Below are 26,509 nucleotides of genomic sequence, written 5' to 3'. Positions count from 1 at the left end.
TAGGGTGCTAAGGGCAGCAGAGAGTTTGACCTGAAGTGTTCCTGCCTGCTGAGGAGTTCCTGCCTTACTCAGAAGATAAACCCTAAGAAAACCAGCCTCCCATTTCCTGGTACTAACCTCAGCTCCCACACTCCTGCTCCACCTCCATTCAAAGCTTCCAGCAACCATTCCTCAACCTTGAGAAACAGAGGACCACCCAAGTCCTTAGAAAGAACAAGCCCATAATCAGCACAAGGAAGACAATGCAGGGGATGTTCAGGTTAGAACAGGCCAAGGGGAGAAGCAGCCAATATGAGTCTGCTCTGGGGACAGTGAAGGCAAGCCTGTGCCCACATGCCAAGGTAGGAGTTCTGATCTTGAGCAGTTTCTGAATGGAATGAAGTCAAAGAGCAGAAGAGGGAGTGAGAGGCTTCTTCCTGGCCATCCAAGGTCCTTTCCAAGCCTGAGGCTCCGTCCCCTCCTGTGGGACTCCCTCAGGCCAGGTGAGGGATCCTGGGAGCCCCTCTGAGTCCCCCCCCTCTCTAATTTCCCATAGGTGTACAAAGAGGAAGTTTCCCCACCTTGGGGTTCCCACTCCCTGAAGTACCACAGTCTGACCCTGGAGCCAGAGGGAATGACTCCTGGGACCCCGAGGCCCCCATCCCAGGTGAGTGCAGTCCATCCCCAGCCCTGGCCAAGCTCCCCCAAGGCCAGGGGTGTCATCACTGCTTGCTGCCAATGTGACCTCAGGAGTCACCCCCAACCCCCAACTGTGTTTCCAGGGCTTCTGTAACCCCTGTGTGGTGAGCCAGCCCAGGTTCCTTATAGACAGGCCCAAGTGCAGTCATGTATTCATCCACCCTCTTGTGTGACACCCTCCATCAGAGGGAGATGCCTGTGTGTCCCACCATTGCAGGGAGGGCCCAGGGACAGTCTCTGCTCCTGACTTCTGGGTTCCGGTGTTTGGCCAGGTCAGTCAGGCCTGCCAGGGAGGCTTTGGGAGAAGTTTGGGGTGAGATCAGGTGAGGGCACAGAGAGGAAAAGGTGTGCTTTTAGTAGGAGGGAAAGGATGGGAATTCCAGGGGAGGGTAAAAGCTTTTAAATATGATTAAACTGTCAGGAACTTAGGGTGACTTAACATACCAGAACTTTAGATCTCTCCTTTTCCTATTCAAATCCTTTCCTTGAACCTAACAGGATTATCCAACCTGTTGCTCTCAGTATACTGCCTGCTGCCTTTAGATGCAATGAGGGTTCTGACATGGGCACTGTACCCCCAGAAACCCAGGCGAACTATTATCAGGGGAGCTTCCTTGCTCCCTTCCATCCTCCTGACTCTGAGCCTAAAAACACCCAATGACGCCCTCTAGGGTCCTGAGATGACTACCTTCCTTTGATCGTCCCCTAGATGGACAGGAAGATGCACCTTCAGGCCACACTTTGATCCTCTCAGACATCTGTTTGTTCCCTAAAACTAAGGAATCTTTATGTCCCCAGGCAGACCCCAGTGTGATCACCCTACCTCATGCCTGAGTGCCTAACTCTCCATTGTAAAATGTATAAAAGCCCCAGAATTGATGTCATGGGGGGAACAGCCTTTCCATCCATGCTGCCCTCCCAGTGAGGGAGGCCGGAAAATGGCCAAACTTGAGGGCCTAACAAGCTGACCTGTCAGAACCGTAAATATACCAAATCCTAGCAGGAAGGCCTAATGAGCTGGTCAGCCTTGAGAAACTTATCAGAACCGTAAATATGCCAAACCTCCAGCTGCAGTAGGTACCAGATAAAGGCCAGGAGGACCCCAACAAATATGTCAAACAACAGGTCAGGGGGACCCCAACAATATAGAATTGTCAAAGCTCCAAGAATAGTAGGAAGCAGATAAGGGCCATATGTGCAGGCAAAATTCCAAGGATGGTAAGGTACCTACAGAAAAGTATAAAAAGCCCAGCCTGTCAGAAGCAACTCGGAACTCTGATGGTAGAGGTTCCCACTGATGCACCTATCAGTTCAATAAATGGCCTTTCTCTGCCAGTTTGCATTGTTCGTGGACTTCCATGGTGGTGGGTGAAATCCTGGACCTTAACACCAGGAACTGCTCCCCACCTTGCTGTCCTCCTGGCCATTCTCAACATTACTCTCTAAACTAATAAATTTCTCTTTTTGTTTTTAAGCTAAGTTTTGGAGTCTTGCATTCTTGCAAAAGGTCTCCTTCCCGAACCCCAGGGTACACATCTGCACCCCCCTAACAGGTTCTAGTCCTGGAGACACAAAGAGAAGCAACCCTGCCTTTGGGGGAACAGATTCCACAAACGGCTGAACTTACAACAGCTGCTTGTACACCAGTGAAGAGTCAAACATGGGGGAGGGTGTAAAAATGGAGATTTGAACCCCAGACTTCAATTCCCAGAAGTCCTTGGTAGTTCCCAGAATTCCCTAATATCTCACCAGAGTCCTCACCTAGGCCGAGAACAAAATGGGTATTTAAACCGACTGTACCACCTACTTGGTTTCCCTCTCTGCTCCCGCTTCTAAGCACACACGTCTCCCTACCTAGCAGGCAGGATGTTGTGAGAAGGTTGCGTGTGCTTTTCTTATTCTGTCCTGTTTAAAATTCTAATAATCTTTAATAAACCTCATAAAATATAATACTTTTAGCATAGAAACTAATTTTAAGTGTTACGGGGTGGGGGAGCCTCCTGTAACCTTCCAGGCTGAGGTTCCTGTTTGTTAAGCCGCCAGCCCTGCAGGGGAATCCTCTAGAGATCTGGGACCTGCCGGCTCTAGGAATCTGGGGTATTTGGGGGAAGAGAGTGCCAGTCTTTACCACATAGGGGGGAAATCTCTGCAAAGTGGCTGAGTCCAGGGGCAGCCAGATGGCTCAGAGTCTGGCCTGGCCTGGATAGTAGAGGTTCTGGATTCAAATTCGGCCCAGGACACACCCAAGCCCTTCTAGGGCTTGTGGAGCCCAGACTGTGTCCTGACTGTGACACAGAAGGGGAGGCTTAAACAAGAAAGGGAACATGGCAGGGGGAGAGCTGGGAGAAGGCAGGGCTTGTGCTGGGGAGAGACAGGGACAAAGAGGAGGAGGGGAGGGGAGGCCAGGAAGCCCCTGCTGGGGGAGGCCTGGCCTCCAATGGGGAGTCTGAAGGCCTGAGAGGAGGCCCGAGGGGGAAAGGCCTTCCTGCTGGGGGAGGGCAGGAGCCAGGCTTCTGGGGGTTGGGCCTGAGGTGCCTGCAGGAAAGGGCTCCTCCTGGGCTCCTGGAGGCTGGCAGGCCTAGGAGGACCCTCCCAGGGTGCTGGCTGGAAGCAGGAATTCTTGGGTCTCCCATCCCTGGGCCTCCCCTTGGAGCTGAGACTTGTGTGGCTGCTGGAAGCCAGCTGGGCCGCTATGGGGGTCAGGCAGATCCCAGCCAGGCTGCTCCCTCCCCCTGGTCCTGGCCTCCCTATCTCTCAGGCCTCATTTTCCCCATCTCACCTCTTGGCCAGTGTGTGCCAGTGATGCCCCAGGCAGGTCTCCTCCAGGCCCAGCTCGTCCAGGCCCCCAGCACACCCCAAAGGTTCTGGGCTGCCATCCCTGCCTTCCCCCTTGGGTCACAGTTGTCTGGCTTTCTTATCCCCCATGAGTCAGGAGGCTCGGCCTGGCCTCAGCCCATCTGGGATCCCCAAGCCTCTTCTGCCTCCTGGTCCCTGGGGAAGGATGGGGGAGGCCACTGAGGCCCAGGAGAAGGAGGCAGAGATGGAGGCCAGGCCTCCTCCTGTTCAGAGTTAATTCATCTCCCAGCTGGGCCCTCCCTGCTGCCTCCCCTGAAGGCAGGCCCAGCTACCTCCCTGGAGGCCTCCCCCTCTGGCCTCCCTTTAGGGTTCCCTCCCAGCTCAAACTGGAAAGGCCCAAAGCCTGGAAGGAGAGTCTGGAGTCCAGGGAAGGGCCTGCCGACCCCCTCCCCCCCCCCCCCAGCCCCCATCCCAGGCCTATGTATTCTGTCCTCTTGAGCCCTAGAGACAGCAGAGAGGAATTCAGAGCAACAGCCCCAGCCCTGAGGCCAGAAAAAGACTTGCCCAGGGAGAGATGCCCTTCCAGGGCCTTTACACCTCAGTGCCTAGTAGAGCTCAGGGCCTAGAGTCAGGGAGGCCTGAGATCACCCCTGCAGGACCCTGGATAAGTCATCTGACCCTGCTTGCCTCAGTTTCCTCCCTTGTCAAATAGACTGCGGAAGGAGAGGGCAAATCTCTGCCCAGAAAGCCCCAAGGTGGGGGGGGGGGGAAGAGTCAGACAAGCCTGAACAGCCTGAGCCCAGCAGCCCTGCAGACAGACACAGTCACCCCAGACTGTCCTCTGTCCATCGGGGCTGGGAGCTTGGGCTCAACGCCTGCTACTGCCTCCTGTGGCCTCCTCAAGGGCAGGCAGGCTTTCCTGGGCCTCCCCAAGACTCTGAAGGGTCTTTGGACCTTGTGGGCTGGGGTGGTGCTAAAGGAGACCCTCCTCAGCTGGCCGGAGAGGCGCAGGAGACCCAGAGGAAGCAGCTGTGTTTCCCCTCAGACCCTCTCTGGACCCCCTTCCCTAGAATCCCCAGTTCAGGTTCTTAATGTCTGGATCTCCCAATGGGGGAAAGTGAGGTAAAGGCTGGGGAAGGGCCATGGCCAGGCTCCCCCAGCTGGGAAGTGTCTGAGGCCAGGTTTGAACCCAGATCTTGGAGGTTCTAGGCCTAGGAGGGCACCCCCAAATCACTCGATTACTCCTCTGGGGACAGGGTAGGCCCCTCCTATGGGGAGTCCTGGGGACACTCCCAAAGCCTGAGCAGCAGGATGCTGAGAAAGGTCCCTGTAGGAGGGGGAAACTGTGGGAGGGGGGCATTGGGGATTGGCTTAGGCCTGGATGATCAGCTGTTCCCCTGTGCCTCAGTTTTCTTCTCTGTCAGACTGCAGCATCCCAGCACCCACTCCCCAGGCTGTGGGATCACTCCATAGAGGGATCAGTCAATCAATCAACATTTATTACACACCTGCTATGTGCCAAGGTCTAGCCTGAGGCAGGTTCCACTCAGAAAAAGAAGATACATGGCAGGGCTGGAGGAGAAATGGTGGGAGGGGAAAAGGCTGCAACCCCCAGGATGGGGAACATTTTCTTTATGATCCTTCCCCCACCAGGAGGCTTAACCCAGGAACCAAGGCTGGAGAATTTCCCAGAATGCCTGCGTCAGGACACCAGGCACATCCTGTCCCTCTTCATAGAAAACTCCATTTCCCAGAATGCCTGTGTCATGACTTCCTCCAACCCTTGGCCCTCCCATTGAGGAAAACTCCATTTCCCAGAATGCCGGGAACTGACTTGACCTAAGTGTCAGCGCTTCCCCACAGTGCGCTCCCAGGGCATGCTGGGAATCTTAATTGAAAGCAGTTCTTATATCCTGCAAATGTTCACTTGAGTGGTTCTTTGACATTTCCTCCTTTAGAAGGGAGGTGGAGGGAGGCAGTGTACGGGCCCAGCAGCCGGATCTCCCTGTTCTGGCAGAGTAGACCTCCTTGTCTGTGGCTCCTGGGGAGCGGGAAGATCCGAGTGGAACAGAACGTGGTAATAGCTTGGGATGGCTAGGAGGCTCCTCAGGTGCAACAAGGGAGGATGGGTCGGGGCGGTGTGTCGGGGTGTAGATATGTGTGTGTAGGGGAAGGTGAGGTCTGCGCCTGCGTCTGCGTCTGTGTCTATCCACCATTTCAAAGGACTATCCGAAAGGGACGAACACGGAAGTGCTGGTGTGGGGCGGGGGCGGCTCTGTCCGGTCCAGGAGCTTTGCCCTCCCCCGGAGGAGAACATTGCGCCCCCACCCCCTACTCCCTCCCCGGCCCCGGAGTCAGGGGGCGGCTGGGGGAGGGGTGCAGTCACAGGCTGGGGGCGAGGCTGTTTCGGGCCTTTTCCCCACGGGGGACCTTCAGGTCCGAACCTGCCAAGGGGATGTGAGATTAAAGGGGAAGAAATACTCCAAGTATGTATCACGTAGGATTTAATCACAATAAAGTGAGGAAGAAAAGGGTTAATTCGGCCAAGTGAGCAGAGCCAGCGACACCCACACCAGGGAGCTCTGCTGAAAACCCCCCAAGCTCCCTCAGAGCTGTGCAGTGTGGGGCTTAGCCTCATTGACCTTCCAAGCTCCCCTCCCTGTGCAAAATGAGGACGTCACTCCAAAGGATGCTGGGTAAAAGTAGTTCAGCCGCAGCAGATTTGTATTTGCACAGGGAGAAGCAGCCAACATGAGCCTGGTTGGAGTGGGGGGTGCCCGTGCCCAGAGGCCATGGAAGGAGCTCTGATCTCTGGCACAGAACAAATGCCAACACGTTTTCCCCAACCTGGACCTGCTGCCCATCTCTCTGTCCAGCGTCCCCCTCCCCCCCTTAACCAGTAAGCTCTCCTCCTAGGAGTCTCCCTCAATCCACTCTGTGCACCCAATGCAGCTTCTGAATGGAATGAAGCCGAAAATGGCACCAGAGAAGCTGGGGAATCTTTGTCGAGTCCAGTCCAAGGTCCTTTCCCAGCCTGAAGCTCCCTGTCCCCTCCTGTGGGGAGAGTCTCCTCTGAGGCCAGGGGAAGGGCCCTGGGTGCCCCTCTGAGCCCTCCCCCTCTCTATTTCCCCACAGGTGCACACGGAAGAAGTCTCCCCACCTTGGGGCTCCCACCCCCTGAAGCACCACAGTATGGCCCAAGAAGAAACTCTAGACCCAGAGGGAGTAGCTCCTAGCACCCAGAGGCCCCCTTCCCAGGTGAGTACAGTCCATCCCTATCCTGACCAAGCTCCACAAAGGTGGAATCCAGGAGAACTTAGACCTCTGTCTTTCCCAAGCTTCCAGTGGTGCCATCACTGCTTGCTGTCAGTGTGACCTCAGAGGTCACCCACAATCCCCAACTGTGTTCAGGGGTTGTTCAGGGCCTTTGTAGCCCCTGCCTAGTGATCCAGTCCAGGTTCCAGAGATCCAAGCACAATCATTTCTTCATCCACTCTAGTGTGACATCAGAGGGGGATGTCCTTGTGTCCCACCATTCCAGGGAGGGCCTAGGGACAGTCTCTGCTCCTGACCTCCAGGTTCTGAAGTTGGACAGGTCAATCTGCCCTGCCAAAGAGGCTTTGGAAGAAGTTTGGGGTGAGATCAGGTGAGGGCACAGACAGGAAAAGGTATGTTTTTAGCCGAAGAAAAAGATGGGAATTATGGGTGAGGGCCATTTGCTTTTCAAACATTATTAAACTACCAGGAACTTAGAGTGCATTTAACATTCAGAAACTTGAGGTCTTTCCTTGTCCAGTTAGAACAGGGGTCCCCAAACTATGTCCGGAGGACCACATGTGGCTTCCTGAGGCCATTTATCCGGCCCCCCCCACAGTTCCGGAAGGGGCACCTCTTTCATTGGTGGTCAGTGAGAGGAGCACTGTATGTGGCAACGCCACAAAGGGAGGCATTGCTCACATACAGTACTACTTTTGGTGACATAATCCTTTGCATGGCACGAGAACAAGGTGCTGCGCAAATGATTATGTGACTGCAGAATGAAAGACATTAGTATGGTGAGCAGTGATTTGGGGGATGGGATTCTGCACTGTGTATACTGCTGTTTCCCTGTATACTGGTGGTGGTGATGGGCCTGTGCAAGGTTTGACAGGGTTAGGGTTTGGGTTAGGCCTCCTTATCAAACAAGTAAAGGAGGAAAATTTCTTTTTTTTTTTTTAATTTAAAACCCTTACCTTCAGTCTTGGAGTCAATACGGTGTATTGGCTCCAAGGCAGAAGAGTGGTAAGGGCTCGGCAATGGGGGTCAAGTGACTTGCCCAGGGTCACACAGCTGGGAAGTATCTGAGGCCACATTTGAACCCAGGACCTCCCATCTCTAGGCCTGACTCTCAATCCACTGAGCTACCCAGCTACCCCCAGGAGGAAAATTTCTACCATCTTCCCTTAACTCAAAATCTGTTAGCAGAAAAACCCTTGATTACATTCCCAAAAGAAATGTGTGGATTCATTGGAAAAGTTGCAAAAGGAGTTTTAAGATTCAGATTTAAAGAGCGTCATCTCCAGGACATACAGCTTTTCTATTGACATTGAAAATGTGGATACAATTTATCAAATTGAACTAACTGAACTGCAGAATTGTGACTGTCTGAAAGATGCATTCAAGTCAAGCAGCTTGCCTGATTCCTATTCATCTCTCCCCTCTGAGACATATTCTAATCTCAGGAACCATGTACTCAAAATGACACCATCTTTGGCAGCACTTGTCTGTGAACAGACTTTTTCCAGAATGAAACATCTGAAATCTCCAACCAGATCTACAGTAACTGATGCACACTTGCAGTGACAAATATGGAACCCGACATTGACCATCTCATTAGCCAAAAAGCAGCCCCATAGTTCCCATTGAAATACTGCTTAGTTTGTTGATTTAAATTTACTTGTTCTTTATTTTAAATATTGTACTCTTTACTTTAAAATAAGATATATGCAGTGTGCATAGGGATTTGTTCATAGTTTTTTAAAATATTCCAACCCTCCAACAGTCTGAGGGACAGTGAACTTTCTCCCTGTGTAAACAGTTTGGGGACCCCTAGATTAGAACCTTGAACCTAACAGGATTATGTAACTTGTTGATTTCTCAATATTCTTCTTTTCAACTCTTTTAGGAGTGTGATGATAGAAACCACTCCCTAAGTTTGTCCAGTCCCCCAGCCCATTTTGGGGAATGTGAATGTAGTGTAGGAGGTAAGGGCATGGAGGATAAAAGGTGTGGGGCAGAGTACACTCTCCTCCCCCAACCCCCAAGGGTTTTTGTGACTTGACTGGGCTTCCAAATTTGGCTTAGGTATTTGTCCTAGATAGGTGGGATTTTCTGTTCCCTTCCCACATTTCTTTTTTCCCTATATCTCCATTTTTAAAAATTAAAAGTATATTGTTGAGAGCTACTGACAGACTCCTAACTTCAGCATTGATTTTATAATGGCAACCACAATAATGATTAATAATTTCATTTATTACAGGACTAAGAGATGCCATTAGGCTTCTAACCCTATTGATACAAATATAAACAGCAACACCTTCTGGGGAATATAGATTTCTCCACCCCCAGGTTCAGTGATTCCACCAATGAATTGTATGGATAAGGACCTGCTTCTGTTGTGATGAAGTAATAAAGAAGGAGTTGAGGTCTCCTAAATCCCCCTTTCCAGTGGTTATTTATGAATCTGAGATTTCAGAGGATGTCCAGGGTAGGGACTGAGTGGGTAGGTCACCAAGGAAATAAAAGTATAAATTGAGAGAGAGATAAGGACAAGAGATATAGAAAGAGCAAGATAAAGACAAGGACACCAGAGCTAGAGAGTAGAACTATCTTTTTTCTTTTATATTGTGGAAGGCATCAACTGACCACTTTAAATGAACAGTGTAAGGGGTAAATTTAGGGGTTATTGACTGAAGATATTATATTAGTGGTTGCCAGAGATTAATTCAATCCCAATAAAATACTCAAGTCAGTTTGGGATTTTTATGGTGGTTTAATTACAATAGAGGGAAGAAATTAAGAAGAAGAGAGAGAGGGAAAAGAGAATTTAAACTGCTCCAGTCTGGGCTGAGTCAGGCAGGAGTTCAGAGGAGTTGACCAAGGGGCCTTCTCAATCTAGCTCGGCTACTAGCCACAAGGCCTGCTCTGAGATGAGGGATCTCCTAGGAGGATAGAGCTTTAGGAGGTAAAGAAAAGCAGGAATCAACTTAACCCACTCACCAAGCATGCTACGAATGCTGCCACAAGCTCCCCATACTGCTGAGCCCAACATGTCCATGAGCGAGAGAGAGTGATATCCCCTAGCAACACGACTGAGAGCAAGCGCACTTCTTCACCAGAGAGGCCAGAGAGTGAAAGTGACGCCAAATATATAAACCATTTTTTACATCACTGCGTCTTACATGTACCAATGGTAGCTTGAACTTGACTTAGAACAGCCCAGGAGGTCTTTCAGTTGTTTCTTATTTGTCACTTGCCTACCACATGTCAGTTATAGGCCATCCTCCTCACAGTTAATCCTTAAATGGAGGTATATACATTCCTTGTTGCTAGAATTCTAAGACATAGCAAAATGGAGAAAATCTAAAATTCAGAAGAGTCAATTAATAAATTAATTTGAAATGAAGATATCCTGCCTCTTGAGAATTCCAAACATTACACTGTCATTTTCTTTTCTCATGAATGAGCACTGTCCCCAACCTGTTAATCAGATGTTTTATATATATATGTAATTTTTAATAAAATATTTATAAATATTTTTATAAACAAAATATTTATAAAATATTTTAAAAAAATGTAAACCCTTACCTTCCGACTTGGAGTCATACTGTGTATTGGCTCCAAGGCAGAAGAGCGGTAAGGGCTAGGCAATGGGGGTCAAGTGAATTGCCCAGGGTCACACAGCTGGGAAGTGTCTTAGGCCAGATCTGAGCCTAGGACCTCCCATCTCTAGGCCTGGTTCTCAATCCACTGAGCCACCCAGCTGCCCCCAGATGTTATATTTTTAAAAGATGAACATTCCCCCTTTTCTTCATGAAATTCTTCTTTATGTATAACTAAATATAAAACCATTGAATATATTCCCATCACCAATGACATTCATCTTTCAATAAAAACAGGATGTTTTGGTGAAGACACATCATACCCAGCATTTTGCCAAAGTCTTAATACATTAGATTGCTCTTCTTTACATACTTAGAATCAGAATCTGATCCCATATAAATCTCTGGACTCCTCTTTATGCTTTCATCTAGATGAATGTATTTCAGCCTTTTAGGAAATTAGGTAGAGAATTCCATTTTCTTTTTTTTCCTCTTTATTAATCATTGGTAATATTTCCCCCCAGAATATGTAGTCCTTGCTACCTTCTCACAAACTTTAAAAAAATGTTCACACCAGATGAATTGTCACTTATGATAAGGAGGAAATTCAGATCACTTCTCTTCTTCACAGCACCTCCTACCTCTTAAAGAGAAAACATACCATCACTCAGATTCCATAGGGGAAAGCATTTCAGACTAAGTAAGACATTTCTACAGTCTTTACTCTTCCAACATGATTCTGACTTCAGAACCAAAATGCCTTTGTCAGTATTCCACTGGGCCCTGAATGACTGATCTCCAGTGTGGGCTGTGACACTCTTCAAAATTAGGAGTTTGGCGTAAATTCCTTGTGGGCTTTATTTTTCTCCAATTTGTTGATGAGGATAGGACTGGATGAATTTTGAAGATTCAGTTCTAAGTCTTGTGACTTGTAAATCTTGAAATCTCTCAGACTTGTGAATGTTAAAAATTTCCCCATCAGGGAATTCTTAATTGGAACAAATTCCCTACTGAGAAACATTTCCCATTTTGATGTGAGAACTCGCCAGGATCAGAAATGGGAGGACCTCTACTCCACCCGTACTTAAGACTGCTTTAGGGGAGAAAACTCATTGCTAAACAAAGAAAGTACTTGGATCCATGCTTATGGTGGGGCAAGGAGTTCTTTGAGCCAGGCCTGTTTTTAGAATTGATACAATGGGATGCTAGATAACTAAAAGGGTCGGTCAAGTTTTCTCTTGATGAGATTAGTTGACTCAGCTGTGTTTTCTCTAGTTCAGACTTACTGAGGCTCTTGGTCGACTTAGCAGGAATTTAGATGGGCAGTCCTTTGGAAAGCGTCTACAGTGATTGGTAGATGTAGGGACTTAGGGGAGGTGACATGGGAGAAAAAAACCCCTATATAAGGAAAAGCAGAATCTCTTGAGAATATATATATTCCTTTTGGAGAATTCCTTTTGGAGGATCTCTGATGAGGACAGCTTGGGAAGAATCTCTTGAGAGAGGCTCTGGAGAAGGGAAGTTCTTGGAGGACAATCTCTAAGGAGGTCTCCCTGGAGCTCCTCTAAGGGGACTCTGTCCCTCTGGAGGCTCTGGAGAGAGGCCCTTTGGAACAGTCTCTGGCTGGAAGGCTCTCTGGTGAAGCCAGCTGAGATGGAACTGGCCTGGTGTTACTAGAATCCTTGTTTAGTCAGACCTTGTGGTGAGTGTTAAAAAACTGACTGATTTCTCTTTTAAGACTCAGGTCTAGGCCATATTGCCTTGAGGCCCTTCATACTTATTCCTTTCTTACTGTCTCTCTCTTTCTTTGATTATTCATTGTATTGTTAATTAAAATCTCTATAAAACCCAATTGACTTGGGTATTTGAATAATTGGGAATATTTCCCTGGCGACCACCTTATATTTGATTTTAAAACCCAAGACACTGTAGTGAAACATATTTCTGCGGTCAAATTTACTCACCCTCTCTTATATCTATCACAATTTATATCTTCCACTATTTTAATCACTACAGTTTAAGACCTCAACCATTTTAAATCTCACAGACTTTTGTTGGTTTAGGTGTTGATAACATTCAAGGATGTGGCTGTAGACTTCACCCAGGAGGAATGGTGCCTCTTGGACCATTCTGAGAAAGAGCTGTTCCTGGAGGTCATCCTGGAGAATGTGGAAAATCTGCTCTTTGTGGGTAAGAACCACTTCCTCTGTTAACTCTGAATCTGCCATTAAGGGAATGTCTTTATTCTAGGTCAAAAGTGCAGAATTTTAAGTCTTTTGTCAGGGGATAGTAAAGCAAAAGTGCTGATCTCTTCATAGTGTTCTCCTCCTGACTGTATTTCATAAAAAAAAGTCTTTGAATTCTGTGATGAGAAGCTGGGACTTTCCTTTCTTGTTCCTGAAATCATCTCTCTTCTGTTTTATGTAGCTTCAGGTGAAAGCTTAAAACACTGTTATAGATTTACATTCCTGAAGCTAATCTCAAAAGTCATCTAGTCTAGCCTCTAATTACCACTGAATTTTGTGTGCAAGTTCCCTATTTAATACCCAGGAAGATTTTTCCTTCCAGTTGGCTATCAAAGGGTATATCTTAGCTGCCATGGAAGCCCCTTCCCATTAGGAATGGTTTTGTCTTTAGAAAGGATATCTTGTTAAAAAGGTTTTTATGGGGAAGGCAGAGCCACAAAGGTAGCATAGCAGAAGTAAATGTTGGAACCATCTTGAGAATCTCAAAACAGAGCTGAAAGCAGTGCTTCTAAATTTCGAGAATCACAGAATAAGCAAGTGTCAGAGTAAGGTGAGCCTACATAGGAATACAACTTGGAAGTTAGACAGAAAGTTTCCATTTCTGGGAATAAAAGGGAACTGGAAGTAAACTTGCCCACAGGGGAATGCAGACAGTCTACTGCCTACCTACTGATGGGTCTTATACCTGAGCACAAGCCAACTTTGAAATATCAGGTCCCTTTTTAAGCTTTCATTAGCATATTGCATGCCCACCCCCTGAAATTCGAAGGTTTCACACAGGGCTATAGTGAGGCTCCAAAGTCACTTGGCCAGTTGAAGCCTGTGGTGAAGCCCCTAGCCCCAGGGAAAAGTAGCTCCAAGTTCTCTGAGTCTTGCAAACCATCAGCAGCTATGGGAGCACCTAGCCCATAGTCCGTGATACCATCTTGGTATGGAAGAAATGAACCTTGATGAAACCAGAACTACAGGTGAGGGGAGCCATATCAAAAAACCCAAGTTTAAGAAAATGCTCTCGGACTTATGGGTAAACATGACTACAATCTAGACACAAATTGCTTCCTCTTCCCAGCACTGTGCGAAATAGACTACCTCAAAAGAGCATAAAAATCACCTTTGGAAGAACGGAGGTACTCTCCAGTACCCCACAGAAATGAAGGTATGTGGGGTTTGAACATTTCCACACTATAAGGAGGAAAAGCTTGCACAAAAACGTGATCTGAGCTGCCCTTCCCCTCCCACCTCCCCCACCAAACCAGAGTAGGGTATCAGAGCGCTCACTGGGACAGTGAGTGAGTGAGGAACGTCTCTGTCTGGGGGCTGCACACCAGGGTCCTCGGGATCTAAAGACTGCTAGGAAACGACCTTTCAGGGCAGTTTCACGGGAGAACCCTGGGCACTGGAGAGCGCACAGAAGGAGGATCCCGTGAAAACTGGGAACAGTGAGGAGTCTCGAGAGTCTGTAAAAACTGCCTAAGGCCAAAGCATTGCCCCTCGCTGTAGTGAGGGGTGGGCAAGCCAGGCTTCCTGGAAACTGACAGGGAATACCAGAGTTCCATCCCTCAGAGCGGTTTTACAGGAGATTCTTGTGCACGGGCGAGAAGAGATCACAGAGCACAGGGGCCAGCGTGCTGAGCACAGGGGCGGGCACACTAAGAAACCTCAGAGGCTGGGAAGAACTAGTCTGAAGCAACCTAAATTCACAGAAAACCCTCCCATATCATCCAGACCACAGACCAAAAAGGAAAGAGGAATAAAACCACCAAAGAAATGGCTCACATGGTCAAAAATCAAGCCTCCAAGAAGAAAGGGGAAAAAATGACTATTGAAAACTTTTGTGGCAGGAGTACCCAAGGAAAAGAAGAGAAAGAGGATGAAATCCAAACAAAATCAAAACACGCCTCTCAAAATGGAAATTATCCACAAGCTCTGGATGAACTCAAATTGGAGCTTATCCAAAAGATGGAAACCTTCTGGAAAGAAAAATGGGAGAAAGAGATCAGCAGTCTGATAGACAAGACTTCACAATTGGAGAAAGAGCTGTAAGCATCTAACAGAAGGGCAGACCAAGCTGAAAAACAAAACCAGTCCCTAAAGACCAGAATTAAGCAACTGGAAGACAGTGAGCTTGCAAAACAGCAAGAATTAATAAAGCAAAGCCAAAAAATTAATGAATTAGAAGAAAACATAAAATATCTCACTGACAAGGTGACAGACCAGGAAAACAGAGGAAGAAGAGACAACTTGAGAATTATTGTTCTCCCCGAAAAACCAGAGATAAACAAAACCTCCATGCTATACTACAGGAGATTATAGAAGAAAATTGCCCACATGTTCTGGAGCAAGGGGGCAAAATAGAAATAGAAAGGGTTCATAGAACACCTTCTATACTAAATCCCCAAAAGGACAACCCCCAGGAATGTAATCGCCAAATTCAAGAGCTTCCAAGCAAAGGAGAAAATCCTACAAGAAGCCAACAAGAGGAGCTTCAGATATGGAGGGGCCCCAATAAGGATCACACATGACTTAGTGGCTAATACGCTAAGAGACCACAAAGCATGGAACATGATATTTAGAAAGGCAAGAGAGCTGGGTCTCCAACCAAGAGTCAACTACCCATCAAAACTGACTATATACTTCCAGGGGAAAGTATGGGCATTCAACAAAATAGAAGATTTCCAAGTATTTGCTAAGAAAAGACCAGAACTTAGTGGAAAATTTGATATCCAAGCACAGAAAGCAAGAGAAACATGAAAAGGTAAATATGAAAGAAAGGGAAAATGAGAAAAATCTTATCTTTTTCTTTAAGTCAAACTCTCTTCTATAAGGACTACATTTACATCAAATTATATATATTAATATGTGTGGAAAATGTGCTGTGTAACTCTCAAAAATTGTATGCACCATAAGAGTAGTTAGAAGAATCATGCATAGGGAAAGATTGGGGCATCAAGAACATTTGGTGAAAGGGGGGGCAAAGAAAGAAAAAGGGAGGGGAGAATCATCGATGCTAAGATTTACTTCAAGAAATGGGGATGGGGGAACTAAATAGAATAATCTTTCCCATACAAAGATACACATGGGAAGGGAAGGGGAAGACCTCTTATACGAGAAGGAGAGGAAGATAGTGCGAAGTGGTATTACTTAAACCTTACTCTCAGTGAAATCAACTCTGAGAGGGAAGAACATCTAGATCCATTGGGATCCTGAATTCTGTCTTATCCAACAGGGTAAGAGAGAAAGGAAAAATAAGGAGGGGGAGGGGAGTGGGAGTATAAAAAGGAAGGGAAGGAGAGGGGGGAGGGGAAGGGAGCATTTAAAGGGAGGGGCTAGAAAGGGGAAAAAATTTTTTTAGAGATCATATTACATGAAATCATAATAGAAAATATATAGTCATATATTTTCTAATCAGGGGAAAATAGAAATTGAAAGAATCCCCAGATCACCTCCTATAATAAATCCCCAAATGACAACTCCCAGGAATATCGTGGCCCAATCTAGGAACTCCCAGGCCAAGATGAAACCACTACACTCAGCCAGAAAGAAACAATTCAGATATCATGGAATTCCATCGAGGATTACACAAGATCTTGCAGCTTCTTCATTAATGGGTCAGAATGCTTGGAATATGATATTTTGGAAGGCAAAGAAATGCTTTACAACCACAAATCAGACATTTAGATTAACCATATACTTTCAGGGGTAGATTGGTTATTTAATGAAATAGAGGATATTGAAACATTCCTGTTGAAAAGAGCAGACCAAAACAAAAAATAGTAATAAAAGGCAACTAAGAAGGTTGGTGTTGGGAAGGAGAGTAACATAAGGGAGCAGAAATGGGGGGAGTGATTAAAAAGGAAATAATGTGAAGGGACAGAATGAAAGGAGGAAGTGCAGGATTAAAAGAGGAAAACAAGGTGAAGGGGAACACAGAAACGGTAATCATAATTGTGATAGTAAATGGGATCACCTCATTTGTAAAAATGGAAGCAAGTAGAAGAGTGGATTAAAAACCTCAATCCTAGGATATATTGTTTACAAGAAAAACATTTGTTATACACAGGGATACAGAGAGTAAAGGGAAGGGGATGAAGCAGAATCTCTTGGGTTGCAACTAAAACTAATTATGATCTCTGACAAAGTTAAAACAAAAATAGATCTGATTAAATGATAAGTTCTGTAATTACATTTTGATAAAATGTAGTATAGACAGTGAGTCAATACTGGCATTTAACATAAATGCACCAAGTGATATAATCTCCAGAATTGTAAAGTAGATACTAAAGGAAAATAAGAAGGAAATTACCAATAAAACTATACACGTGAGTAGCTGCAACTTTTCCCTATCAGATCTCTCAACAAAAAATAAACAAGAAAGGAATAAAGGGACTATATGTAATTTTAGAAAAGTTACATTTAAAGTTACATATCTGGAGAAACCTGAACGGAATAGTGAAGGAATATATCATCTTTTCAACTGCACATGGAAAATATGCAAAAGACCATAAGCTAGAGTATAAAAACTTCATGATGAAATGCAAAAAAGTGGAAATAGTAACTACAACCTTTTCAGATCCTAATTCAATTTTAAATATGGATTGAAAAATAAAGGGTAGATCAATGGAATAGATTAGGGGTAACTGACCAAGCAATCTAATGTCTGATGAATGCAAAGATCCCAGCTTTGGGGAATAAGACCTCACTATTTGACAAAATCTGCTGGGAAAACAGTATGGCAAAAATTAGGTATAGACCAATAGCTCACATCCTTTTTGAGCATGTGATCAAAAGGACATATGCTTTAGAAATAAAGGGTGATTATTATGATTAAATTTGGGGAATATAAAATTGTTTATCTAGCAGATCTATGGAAAAGGGAAGAATTTATGACCAAACAAGACATAGAGAACAGTACAAGATGCAAAATGAGTAACTTTAATTATATTAAATTAAGATTTTTATGTAGAAACAAAGCAAATATAACCAAAATTAAAATTCAAACAACAAACTGGGTAATAGTATTTTGTAAAACATTTCTCTGATTTCATTTTTCAACTATATAAAGAACTAAATCAAATTTATGAGAATACGAGTCATTCCCTAATTGACAAATGGTTGAAGGTTAGGAATAAACAATTTTCAGATGAATAAATCAAAGCTATCAATAATCATATCAAGGAGTATTCTAAATTCCTTTTGATTAAAGAAGTAAATTAAAAGAACCTGAAGCATCACATCAGCCTCATCAGATTGGCTAATATGACAGTAAAGAAAAGTAATAAAGTTTGAAGGGGATGTGGCAAACTCAGAACACTTGTAGTTATGAATTGATCCATCCATTCTGGAGAGAAATTTGGAATGACTCCTAAAGGGCTACAAAACAATGCATACCTTCTGATCTAGTAATACCACTACTAGGTCTGTGCCCCAAAGAGATCAGTAAAAAAAGGAGAAGGACCTACTTGTAGGTAAATATTTGTAACTGCTCTTTTGGTGGTAGCAAAGAATTGAAAGCTGAAGGGATGTCTGTCACTTGACAAATTGCTAAATAAATTGTGGTACATGATGGTGATGCGATACCACTATGCTGTAAGACATAATGAATGAGATGATTTCAGTAAGAACTTGAAAACTCCCCATGAACTGATGTGGAGAGAAATGAGCAGAACTAGGAGTACATTGTGCACAGTAATAGTAATATTATGGAATGATCAACTGTGATAAACTTGGCTACTCTCAGCAATAACATGATCCAGTATAATTCTGAGGGACCTAGGACAAGAAATGCCTCCAGAAAAAGTACTTTCAGAGTTGGAATGTAGATGAAAGCATATAATTTTTTCACTTGTTTCTTTGGGTTTTTGTTTTGAGTTTGTGGTTATTTTTCATTATTCACTTCCAAAAATAAATAATATGGAAATTAGAAAAGTATGAAACTATAGCTCATAACCCTAATTCTGCTTAATCCAGTATATTTATCCTTATTCCTCTTTTACCCTTCCCTCAAATTCCAGACCAGATGACAGGAATAGAAAGGAAGGAAATAAGCATTTAAAAATGCCTGCTCTATGTCCTCTACTCGGTGAAGGAGTTCATTATTCCCATTAATATCACACCATCCCTGGGAGTTTGATACTCTTATTGTCCTCAGTTCATAGTTGAGGCAACTGAGGCAAAGAGAGGTTAAATAACTTGCCTAGGGATGTCCACTTACCATCTCTCTCAGTCAGGATTAAATTTGTTTTTGTGACTCCAAGTTCTGAACTCTTACCCTTCACTTTTAGCTGCCTTTAATGTCTTGGTAATGGAAGTTGTGGAATGTACCTGTTACAGAAGCTAAATCAAGATGGAATTTTCTGATTGCAAATGGGTTCCATGATCTCTGCCCTCCTGCAAATGTTCCAACAGTTATACAGCAGAAACCATTCTGAAGTCCTTGCTTACCTGGCCCCTTTCTTTTAAGAGGACCAAATTTTAATTTCCTCTCCTGATCCCTTTCTTTTTTTTATTCCCAGAGCTTCCAGTTCCAAGAGAAAAATTTATCTCCTGTTTTAAGCAAGGAGAATCACCCTGACTGCTAGAACAAAAAGGCCCACAGAGCTCCTGTCTAGTAGAGTGAGGTGAAAACAGGTGTATAAGCGCTGTTTTCACAAAAAAAAAAACAAAAACTTTTATCTGTTGTAGTGAAGGGAGTGGTAGATTTGTAGGCTGGCAGACCAATCCTGAATAACGCTGTTCATTTCCTGAAAGATGGCTCATGGACTCAATATAGAGTGTGAAATATAATATATGGTGAGTGTGCACAAAGATACTTGTGTGTGAAGGAGATTTAAGTGGAAAAGCCGATGCATAGAGACAGTCCCACTCTCTTGGCATTGGAAGCCTGGGTCCAGTGGCACGAAAAATTGTTACGTCTGGAGACTTCCTCAGGTGCATTGGATGGCCGTGTTGTCCATTGTGCTCCAACACGCCCTAAGCACTCCACAGTGCTTTGTTGCGTAGCCCTCTCAGCCGTTTAACCTTCTTATTGGTTTCTTCTGTCTGTTCAGCTGAAGCAGTCTTCACATGCTGGGTGAGGAAAGCCCTGGTTCACCAGGGGTCGACGACCCGATGGCTACCCTCACAAGGTTTGTCTGGCTTGTCGAAGCCGTTGCCCGGGGTGTGGCCGCTGCCCCATGCTAGCAGCTACTGGGAGCCACAAGTGAGAGCTGGGTGTCAGGTGGGGGTTGTAACAGTTAAAATTTAGGGGAGACTGAGGCAGGTAGAAATTAGTTTCTCTCTGCAAGGAGTATTATAATTTTTAGAGGTTTATTAGAGATTAAGGATTAAGGAAAATACAGGATAAGAAAAAACACGTGCCTAGGCCAGAGGCCTAGACAAGACCTCACCTACATTATGGAAAGAGCCATGTCTGCTCCAAAACAGAAGTCCAAAAGAGCCCCCAAAACCTTTACCACCAGGTTAAATCCTTTCTGGATCTCGGTCCACCTCAGAATTCCCGTGAGATTATAAAGCATTTTGGGGAAGTGGAGCAAGGGCTTGTGGGGATTGAAGTCCAGAGTTCAAATCTCAATTTTATATCACCCCGTTTGATCCTCTGGGAAGAAGTCCTTCCCCAAAGGATCATAAGAACATAATCAATTTAAAGATTACAATAATTTGAGGATAAGAGAAAAAAAAAAGAACAAAACCAATAATTACTGGATGCATTGACAGAAAGCCATTTAGGGGGCAGTCCCCTTTGGCATTAAAGTATACATACAAATGTTCAAATCAACGACACCCAAAGTTCAATTTTGTGCAACTTGTGGTCTGGAGGCTTCTTTATGGTGGGTTCTCCAACAGTTCAGTTCTGGATTCAGAGAGGTAGTATCTTCTTTACCTAAAATTCTTCTCAAAAGGAATTTAAACTTTGCAATTTAAATAATGATATTTTTTTACATTCCCCCCGTTAAGAGGGTGATTGAAAAATACATGATCACTTAGGGATGCATGGCTGAGGTATATGAATCAATTGGCAAGGGATATTAAAAAGACATCAGAAAATCAAAAAGAAAGAAAAATTTCTGGATGAAAATATAGACTATCAAAGTCTTATGTGTAAAAATTCCAAGTAAAGAAAAATAAATCTATAACAGGTCCTTGAATCAGGGCCCAATCAAAATGATCTAAGCAATGATGCATTTACCCAATCAGTGCCAGGACTACAGAAAGTTGCCACACTATGAGAGGCAGAAAAGAAAGGGACCAAATTATAGGAGCCAAGTTTTCGGGGATACTCATCTGAGAGTATTTTCAGAGGGAGTGTGGACACAAGGAAAGCCTATGTCTTAACACATGTTAAACATAGTAACTTCGAGTCTTCACACTAGGTTCAAGACCTTTGTATTGGCCTAGAAGTGCATCAATCCATCCTGGATTTGCTTTTCTTTGGCTCTGTGCAATGGCTCTTGTGTGTATATCTTGTCCTGGAATCAGACAGGTCTTGGGTTAAAATCTGGCCTCAGATACTTCCCAGCTGTGGGGCCCTGAGCAAACCCCTTAGATCCCATTGCTTAGCCCTTACCACTCTGCCTTTGGACAATAGGCATTTAAATGGATAATTAATAAAAAAAAAACCCACCCAAGGAACTTTGAAGAGACTAAAGGCTATATTCTAAGGCATTTCAGACTCCAGTGGTTTATTAAAAATCTCTGTATCTCTATTGCATTTTTCCTGATTGTTTTAAGATATAACTTTGTGATTTTAAGTTCCTATATTACTGGATTGAATATTATGTTACACTGAAGGTTGATTGAATTCATTTTGAATGTACTGAGTTTTGAAATTCTGTTGTTTTTCCCCTATAACTGTGCTGAAAAAATATTAGTGATTAAGCCCATATATTAAAAACAGCCTTTCTATTTTTGCCTTTGTAAATTGACATAGAGGATGGATGGTCTTCAGAACTGCTTATAATTGTATAACAACCTTTGGAAAATTAATGTGCTAAATATCTCAAATGATTTTAAGGGTTTTTTAAATATGATTTTTGGAATTTTTTTCTAACAATCTCTGGTTATTTTGCCTTCCCCTACCATGAGGTAAGGCCCATTCTAGTAGCTGAAGTGAAATACATTTTATAAACCCCAACCTTCCCACATGTGAATGGAAGTTGGGCAGTTAATCTCAGGGCATTTGTATCCCCTAAAAGCCTCCAAAAGGAGCACCCCTTTATTTATACTCTTCAGCTCACTACTTTACTTGCACCAGAATGATATATAGATTTCTTGATTATGTTCTTAACCCAAGATGAGTTTTACTTTGTTTTAAAAAATATGTTTAAATACCAAGGTTGAAAGATTTGCTATGTTTGTAAAAATTGTGACAGATGTTCATCAATTCATAGGCTTTTAAATGTCATACAGCAACTTATGTGAAATATGATAGTGTAATTAATTGGGCTATTGAGAATTTTGGGGATATTGAAACTACATATTTGTACTACTGTTCAATTCATTTGCCTTCTACTCACAGTGATCATGGCCAGATACAAAGAGGAAATGGATCTCATTTTTGGTGAGAAAACCTTGCATTTTATATTTTTTTTTAGCTGACACAGTGTCAATTATTATAAGCTATATTTTTGAATTTTTTAAAGCTCTTTTTATTATATTTTTCTTGCATGTGCAATATAATATTTGTTTTTATTTAATTTTTTTTCTCTCCTTTTTATATTTGAAGCACATGTCACCAGTATTAAGATTTTCTTTAACCTTTTGATTTTTCAGTACTATAAGTTTGAAATACATTTGTCAGAGCATGCCCAAAAAGCTTGTGACTATAAAAACGATGCCACTAATTATTTAAATAAATTATGGGACTTTGCTTAATGATTCTGTCTGATTCCAGGACAAGATATACACACAAGAGCCATTGCACAGAGCCAAAGAAAAGCAAATCCAGGATGGATTGATGCACTTCTAGGCCAATACAAAGGTCTTGAACCTAGTGTGAAGACTCGAGGTTACTGTGTTTAACATGTTACAACATAGGTTGTCCTTGTATCCACACTCACTCTGAAAATACTCACAGATGAGTATCCCAAAACCTTGGCTCCTATAATCTGGTCCCCTTTTCTGCCTCTCATAGTGTGGTACCTTTCTGTAGACCTGGCTACTGACTGGGTAAATGCATCATTGCTTAGATCATTTTGATTGGGCTCTGATTCAAGGACCTGTTATAGATTTATTTTTCTTTTTACTTAGAATTCTTTCACCTAAGACTTTGATAGTCTGTATTTTCATCCAGAAATTTTTTCTTTTCCTTTGGATTTTTCTGATGTTTTTGTTAATTTCTCTTACCAATTGATTCATATACCTCAGCCATGCATCCCTAAGTGAACCCGTTTTTTTAATCACCCTCTTAACGGGGAGAATGTAAAAAATATCATTATTTTAAATTTCAAAGTTTAAATTCCTTTTGAGAAGAATTTTAGGTAAAGAAGATGCTACCTCTCTGAATCCAGAACTGAACTGTTGGAGAAGCCACCATAAAGAAGCCTCCAGACCCCAAGTGCAGAAATATGAACTTTGGGTGTGGTTGATTGAACATTTATTTGTATGTATACTTTTATACCAAAGGGGACTGCCCCCTAACTGGCTTTCTGTCAATGCATCCAGTAATTATTGGTTTTGGGTTTTTTTCTCTTATCCTCAAATTATTGTAATCTTTAAATTGATTATGTTTTTATGATCCTTTGGGGAAGGACTTCTTCCTAGAGGATCAAACAGGGAATGTAAAAAATAGACTCAAATACAGGACTACAATCCCCACAAGCCTTTGCTCCACTTCCCCAAAATGCTTTGTAATCTCACGGGAATTCGGAGGTGGGCCGAGACCGAGGAAGGATTTAAGCTCGTGGCAAAGGTTTTTGGATCTCTTTTTGGACTTCAGTTTTGGAGCAGAAGCGTCTCTTCCATGATGTGAGATTACCTTGTCTAGACCACTCTGGCCTAGGCACATGTTTCTTATTCTGCCTTTTCTTTAATCCTTAATCTTCAATAAACCTCTAAAAAGTATAATATTCCTTGCAGAGAGAAACTAATTTCTATCTGCCTCAGTCTCCTCATATTCCTAAATTTTAATCTTTACAGTAGGCCTGGTTCTTAGTTTGCTGAGCCACCCATTTGCCCCTTCAAAGTTAGTTGAATCTTCTCCCTGACACGCAGGTGAAGTCAATGCTATTACCAGAACAGTCAAAAGGTATCCTTTTAAATAGCCCATTGCTTAAAAGTCTGTTTGAAAAGTCTGTTTCTTCTCTCTCTCCTGCTATGAAACCCCTGTGGTCAATATCCCCATCCATGTGGAGGCTTAGGCTAAGGGAAAATTACCCATTCTCCTTTCCCTCTCATCTCTCCCCTCCGCCCACGTGGCCAGTACTGTTACCAGCTGGTCGCAATGAGTCCTGAGCAATCTGCTCCAAGGATCTGGGTGATGAGCCAGCTGGAGTCACGCTTGTGGGTCTGGGGCTGGGGTGATGAGCTGTCTGGGTTGGAGGCCAGATGGGTGAGAGACAGACCGCCGGGGTGGGTAGAGCCAGGAGCCGGAGTGCAGACAGGTAGGGCCGGGAGCCTGAGAGCAGGCAAGCAGGGCCAGGAGCTCGGGCACCAGGTGAGAGGCCAGGAGCAGAAGCAGGAGCCAGAGAGGGCCGCAGGCAGGAGCTGATCAAGATGGTTTTCCAAAGAGCATCTTGGAGAAATGTGGCTTTAAAAAAATCATTATCTAGGCTAAAAAATTTGAGAAGTTCTCACCCCTTCATGGTCGCCATACTGTAACAGTTAAAATTTAGGGGAGACTGAGGCAGGTAGAAATTAGTTTCTCTCTGCAAGGAGTATTATAATTTTTAGAGGTTTATTAGAGATTAAGGATTAAAGAAAATACAGGAAAGAAAAAACACGTGCCTAGGCCAGAGGCCTAGACAAGACCTCACCTACATTATGGAAAGAGCCATGTCTGCTCCAAAACGGAAGTCCAAAAGAGCCCCAAAAACCTTTACCACCAGGTTAAATCCTTTCTCGATCTCAGCCCACCTCAGAATTCCCATGAGATTACAAAGCATTTTGAGGAAGTGGAGCAAGGGCTTGTGGGGATTGAAGTCCAGAGTTTAAATCTCAATTTTACAGGGTCAGAGGTTGGAGAGCTGCCCTAGGAGGGCACAACAAGTCCTCCATACCAGAGATACTACCCCTCCCTGAGCACCCCATACAAATGTTTAACATGTCTGCATGAAATGGCATAATATCTTTGAAACTGTAGAGAAAAGAAGAAACCTCATATTCCTCTTAGAAAATTACTCCATGACAGTTAAAAAGAGTGAAGTTGTTTCTTAACTCAGCATATAAAATTTACCATGAATGACCATGTGATAGAATCTACAAAATGATGAGAACAGAATATCTGGAAGGTTATCTGAGATTCACAAAATTTTAAGAACAATCAAAGAGTGACTTTTAAAGGAAAGATAGAAAAGGCACTGAGCAAAGATTGTTTAATACTGTGGATATAGCATGCTTAGAGGGTTTGAGATGTAGTCTATCTTCTGCTAAGTTGTTTAGGTCACTCCTCCATTCTTTCCTTATGACATGGGTTCTGAAGTATGATGAGAATCTTTGATCTGCCTGTGTTACAGATCTGTTGTGAGATTTTATTGTTATTGTAAAATCATCCATCTTGCAGTTATGACCAAATTGTGTATATACAGTGACAAGTTCTGCTTTTTTCCCCCTAACTATGAAAACTCCTTTTTGCCTGGGAAAATAGAATAAAAAGCAGTTTACTTTCTTCCATAAGAGGAAGGAACTTATATTTCAATGTGTGTGTGTGTGTGTGTGTGTGTGTGTGTGTGTGTGTGTGTGTGTGTGTGTGTGTATCCATGTCCTCCTTCCATCTGTGTTTATATCATTATTTGTTTTCTTCAGAGGCAGAGACCAATTTTGGAGTGAAGTCTTCAAAACTGAGCCTTTCTGTGGAAGAATCTGGCCTCCAAAGATTCATAAATGAGGGTTCATGTAACTTAATTTTGAGAAGGGTTCATGTAACTTAATTTTGAGAGAAATCTGTGACTCTAAGATGAAGGCAAATAAAAATCCAAAATGTGACTGTGAATTTGATAAACTTGCAGAGAAACTCATCCAATATTCAATCCTAAATCAGAATATGAAATTGACATCAGAAAATGATGATTGTCATGATAGAGAATACAGCAAATGCTTTCTTCAAGAAGTAGGATTTATTCAGTTACATGAGAAACCTCCTGAAATGCCCACATATCAAGGAAATCTAGAGGGAAGAACTGTTGATTGGAGTTTAGCACTCACTAGACATACAAAAAATAAACGTGCAGAGAGACTTTCTGTGAGTAATAAAGTTGGGAGACCTTTCAGTCAAAACTCTGAACTTAGTTCACATCAAATTATACACTGGAGAGAAACTTATGCATGTAAACAATGTGGAAAGGCTTTCAAACACAGGAGTGATCTTGTTAAACATCAGAGAATCCACACTGGCGAGAAACCTTATGCATGTAAACAATGTGGAAAGGCTTTCACACGGAGGAGTATTCTTGCTTCACATGAGAGAATCCACACTGAAGAGAAACCTTATGCATGTGAACAATGTGGAAAAGCTTTCACAGAGAGGGGCCATCTTGCTGCCCATGAGAGAATCCATGCTGGAGAGAAACCTTATGCATGTAAACAATGTGGAAAAGCTTTTACAAAGAGGATGGATCTTGGTATACATGAGAGGATCCACACTGGAGAGAAACCGTTTGCATGTAAACAATGTGGAAAGGCTTTCACACAGAGGAGTATTCTTACTGTACATCAGAGAATCCACACTGGAAAGAAACCTTATGCATGTAAACAATGTGGAAAGGCCTTCTCACAGAG

General features: G+C 43.6%; 1 protein-coding gene across 1 annotated transcript in view; it reads left to right on the top strand.

Annotated features, from left to right (window-relative positions):
* Positions 1-242: 242 nt before the first annotated feature.
* LOC100620029 (zinc finger protein 420-like) overlaps positions 243-26,509 on the top strand; it is a 53,115-nt gene continuing 26,848 nt past the window's right edge. The window contains exons 1-6 of the mRNA XM_016422424.2: positions 243-341; positions 536-646; positions 4,384-4,558; positions 5,433-5,551; positions 5,643-5,960; positions 6,610-6,732. Coding sequence (XP_016277910.2) covers positions 243-341; positions 536-646; positions 4,384-4,558; positions 5,433-5,551; positions 5,643-5,960; positions 6,610-6,732 — 945 coding nt within the window. The remainder of the gene's footprint in view (positions 342-535; positions 647-4,383; positions 4,559-5,432; positions 5,552-5,642; positions 5,961-6,609; positions 6,733-26,509) is intronic.

The sequence above is a fragment of the Monodelphis domestica genome, chromosome 4 (genome assembly GCF_027887165.1).
Source record: "Monodelphis domestica isolate mMonDom1 chromosome 4, mMonDom1.pri, whole genome shotgun sequence".
In the NCBI taxonomy this organism is placed as follows: Eukaryota; Metazoa; Chordata; class Mammalia; order Didelphimorphia; family Didelphidae; genus Monodelphis; species Monodelphis domestica.
The sequence above is the reverse complement of the archived record's forward strand: the minus strand, read 5'-3'. Positions and strand labels throughout refer to the sequence as shown.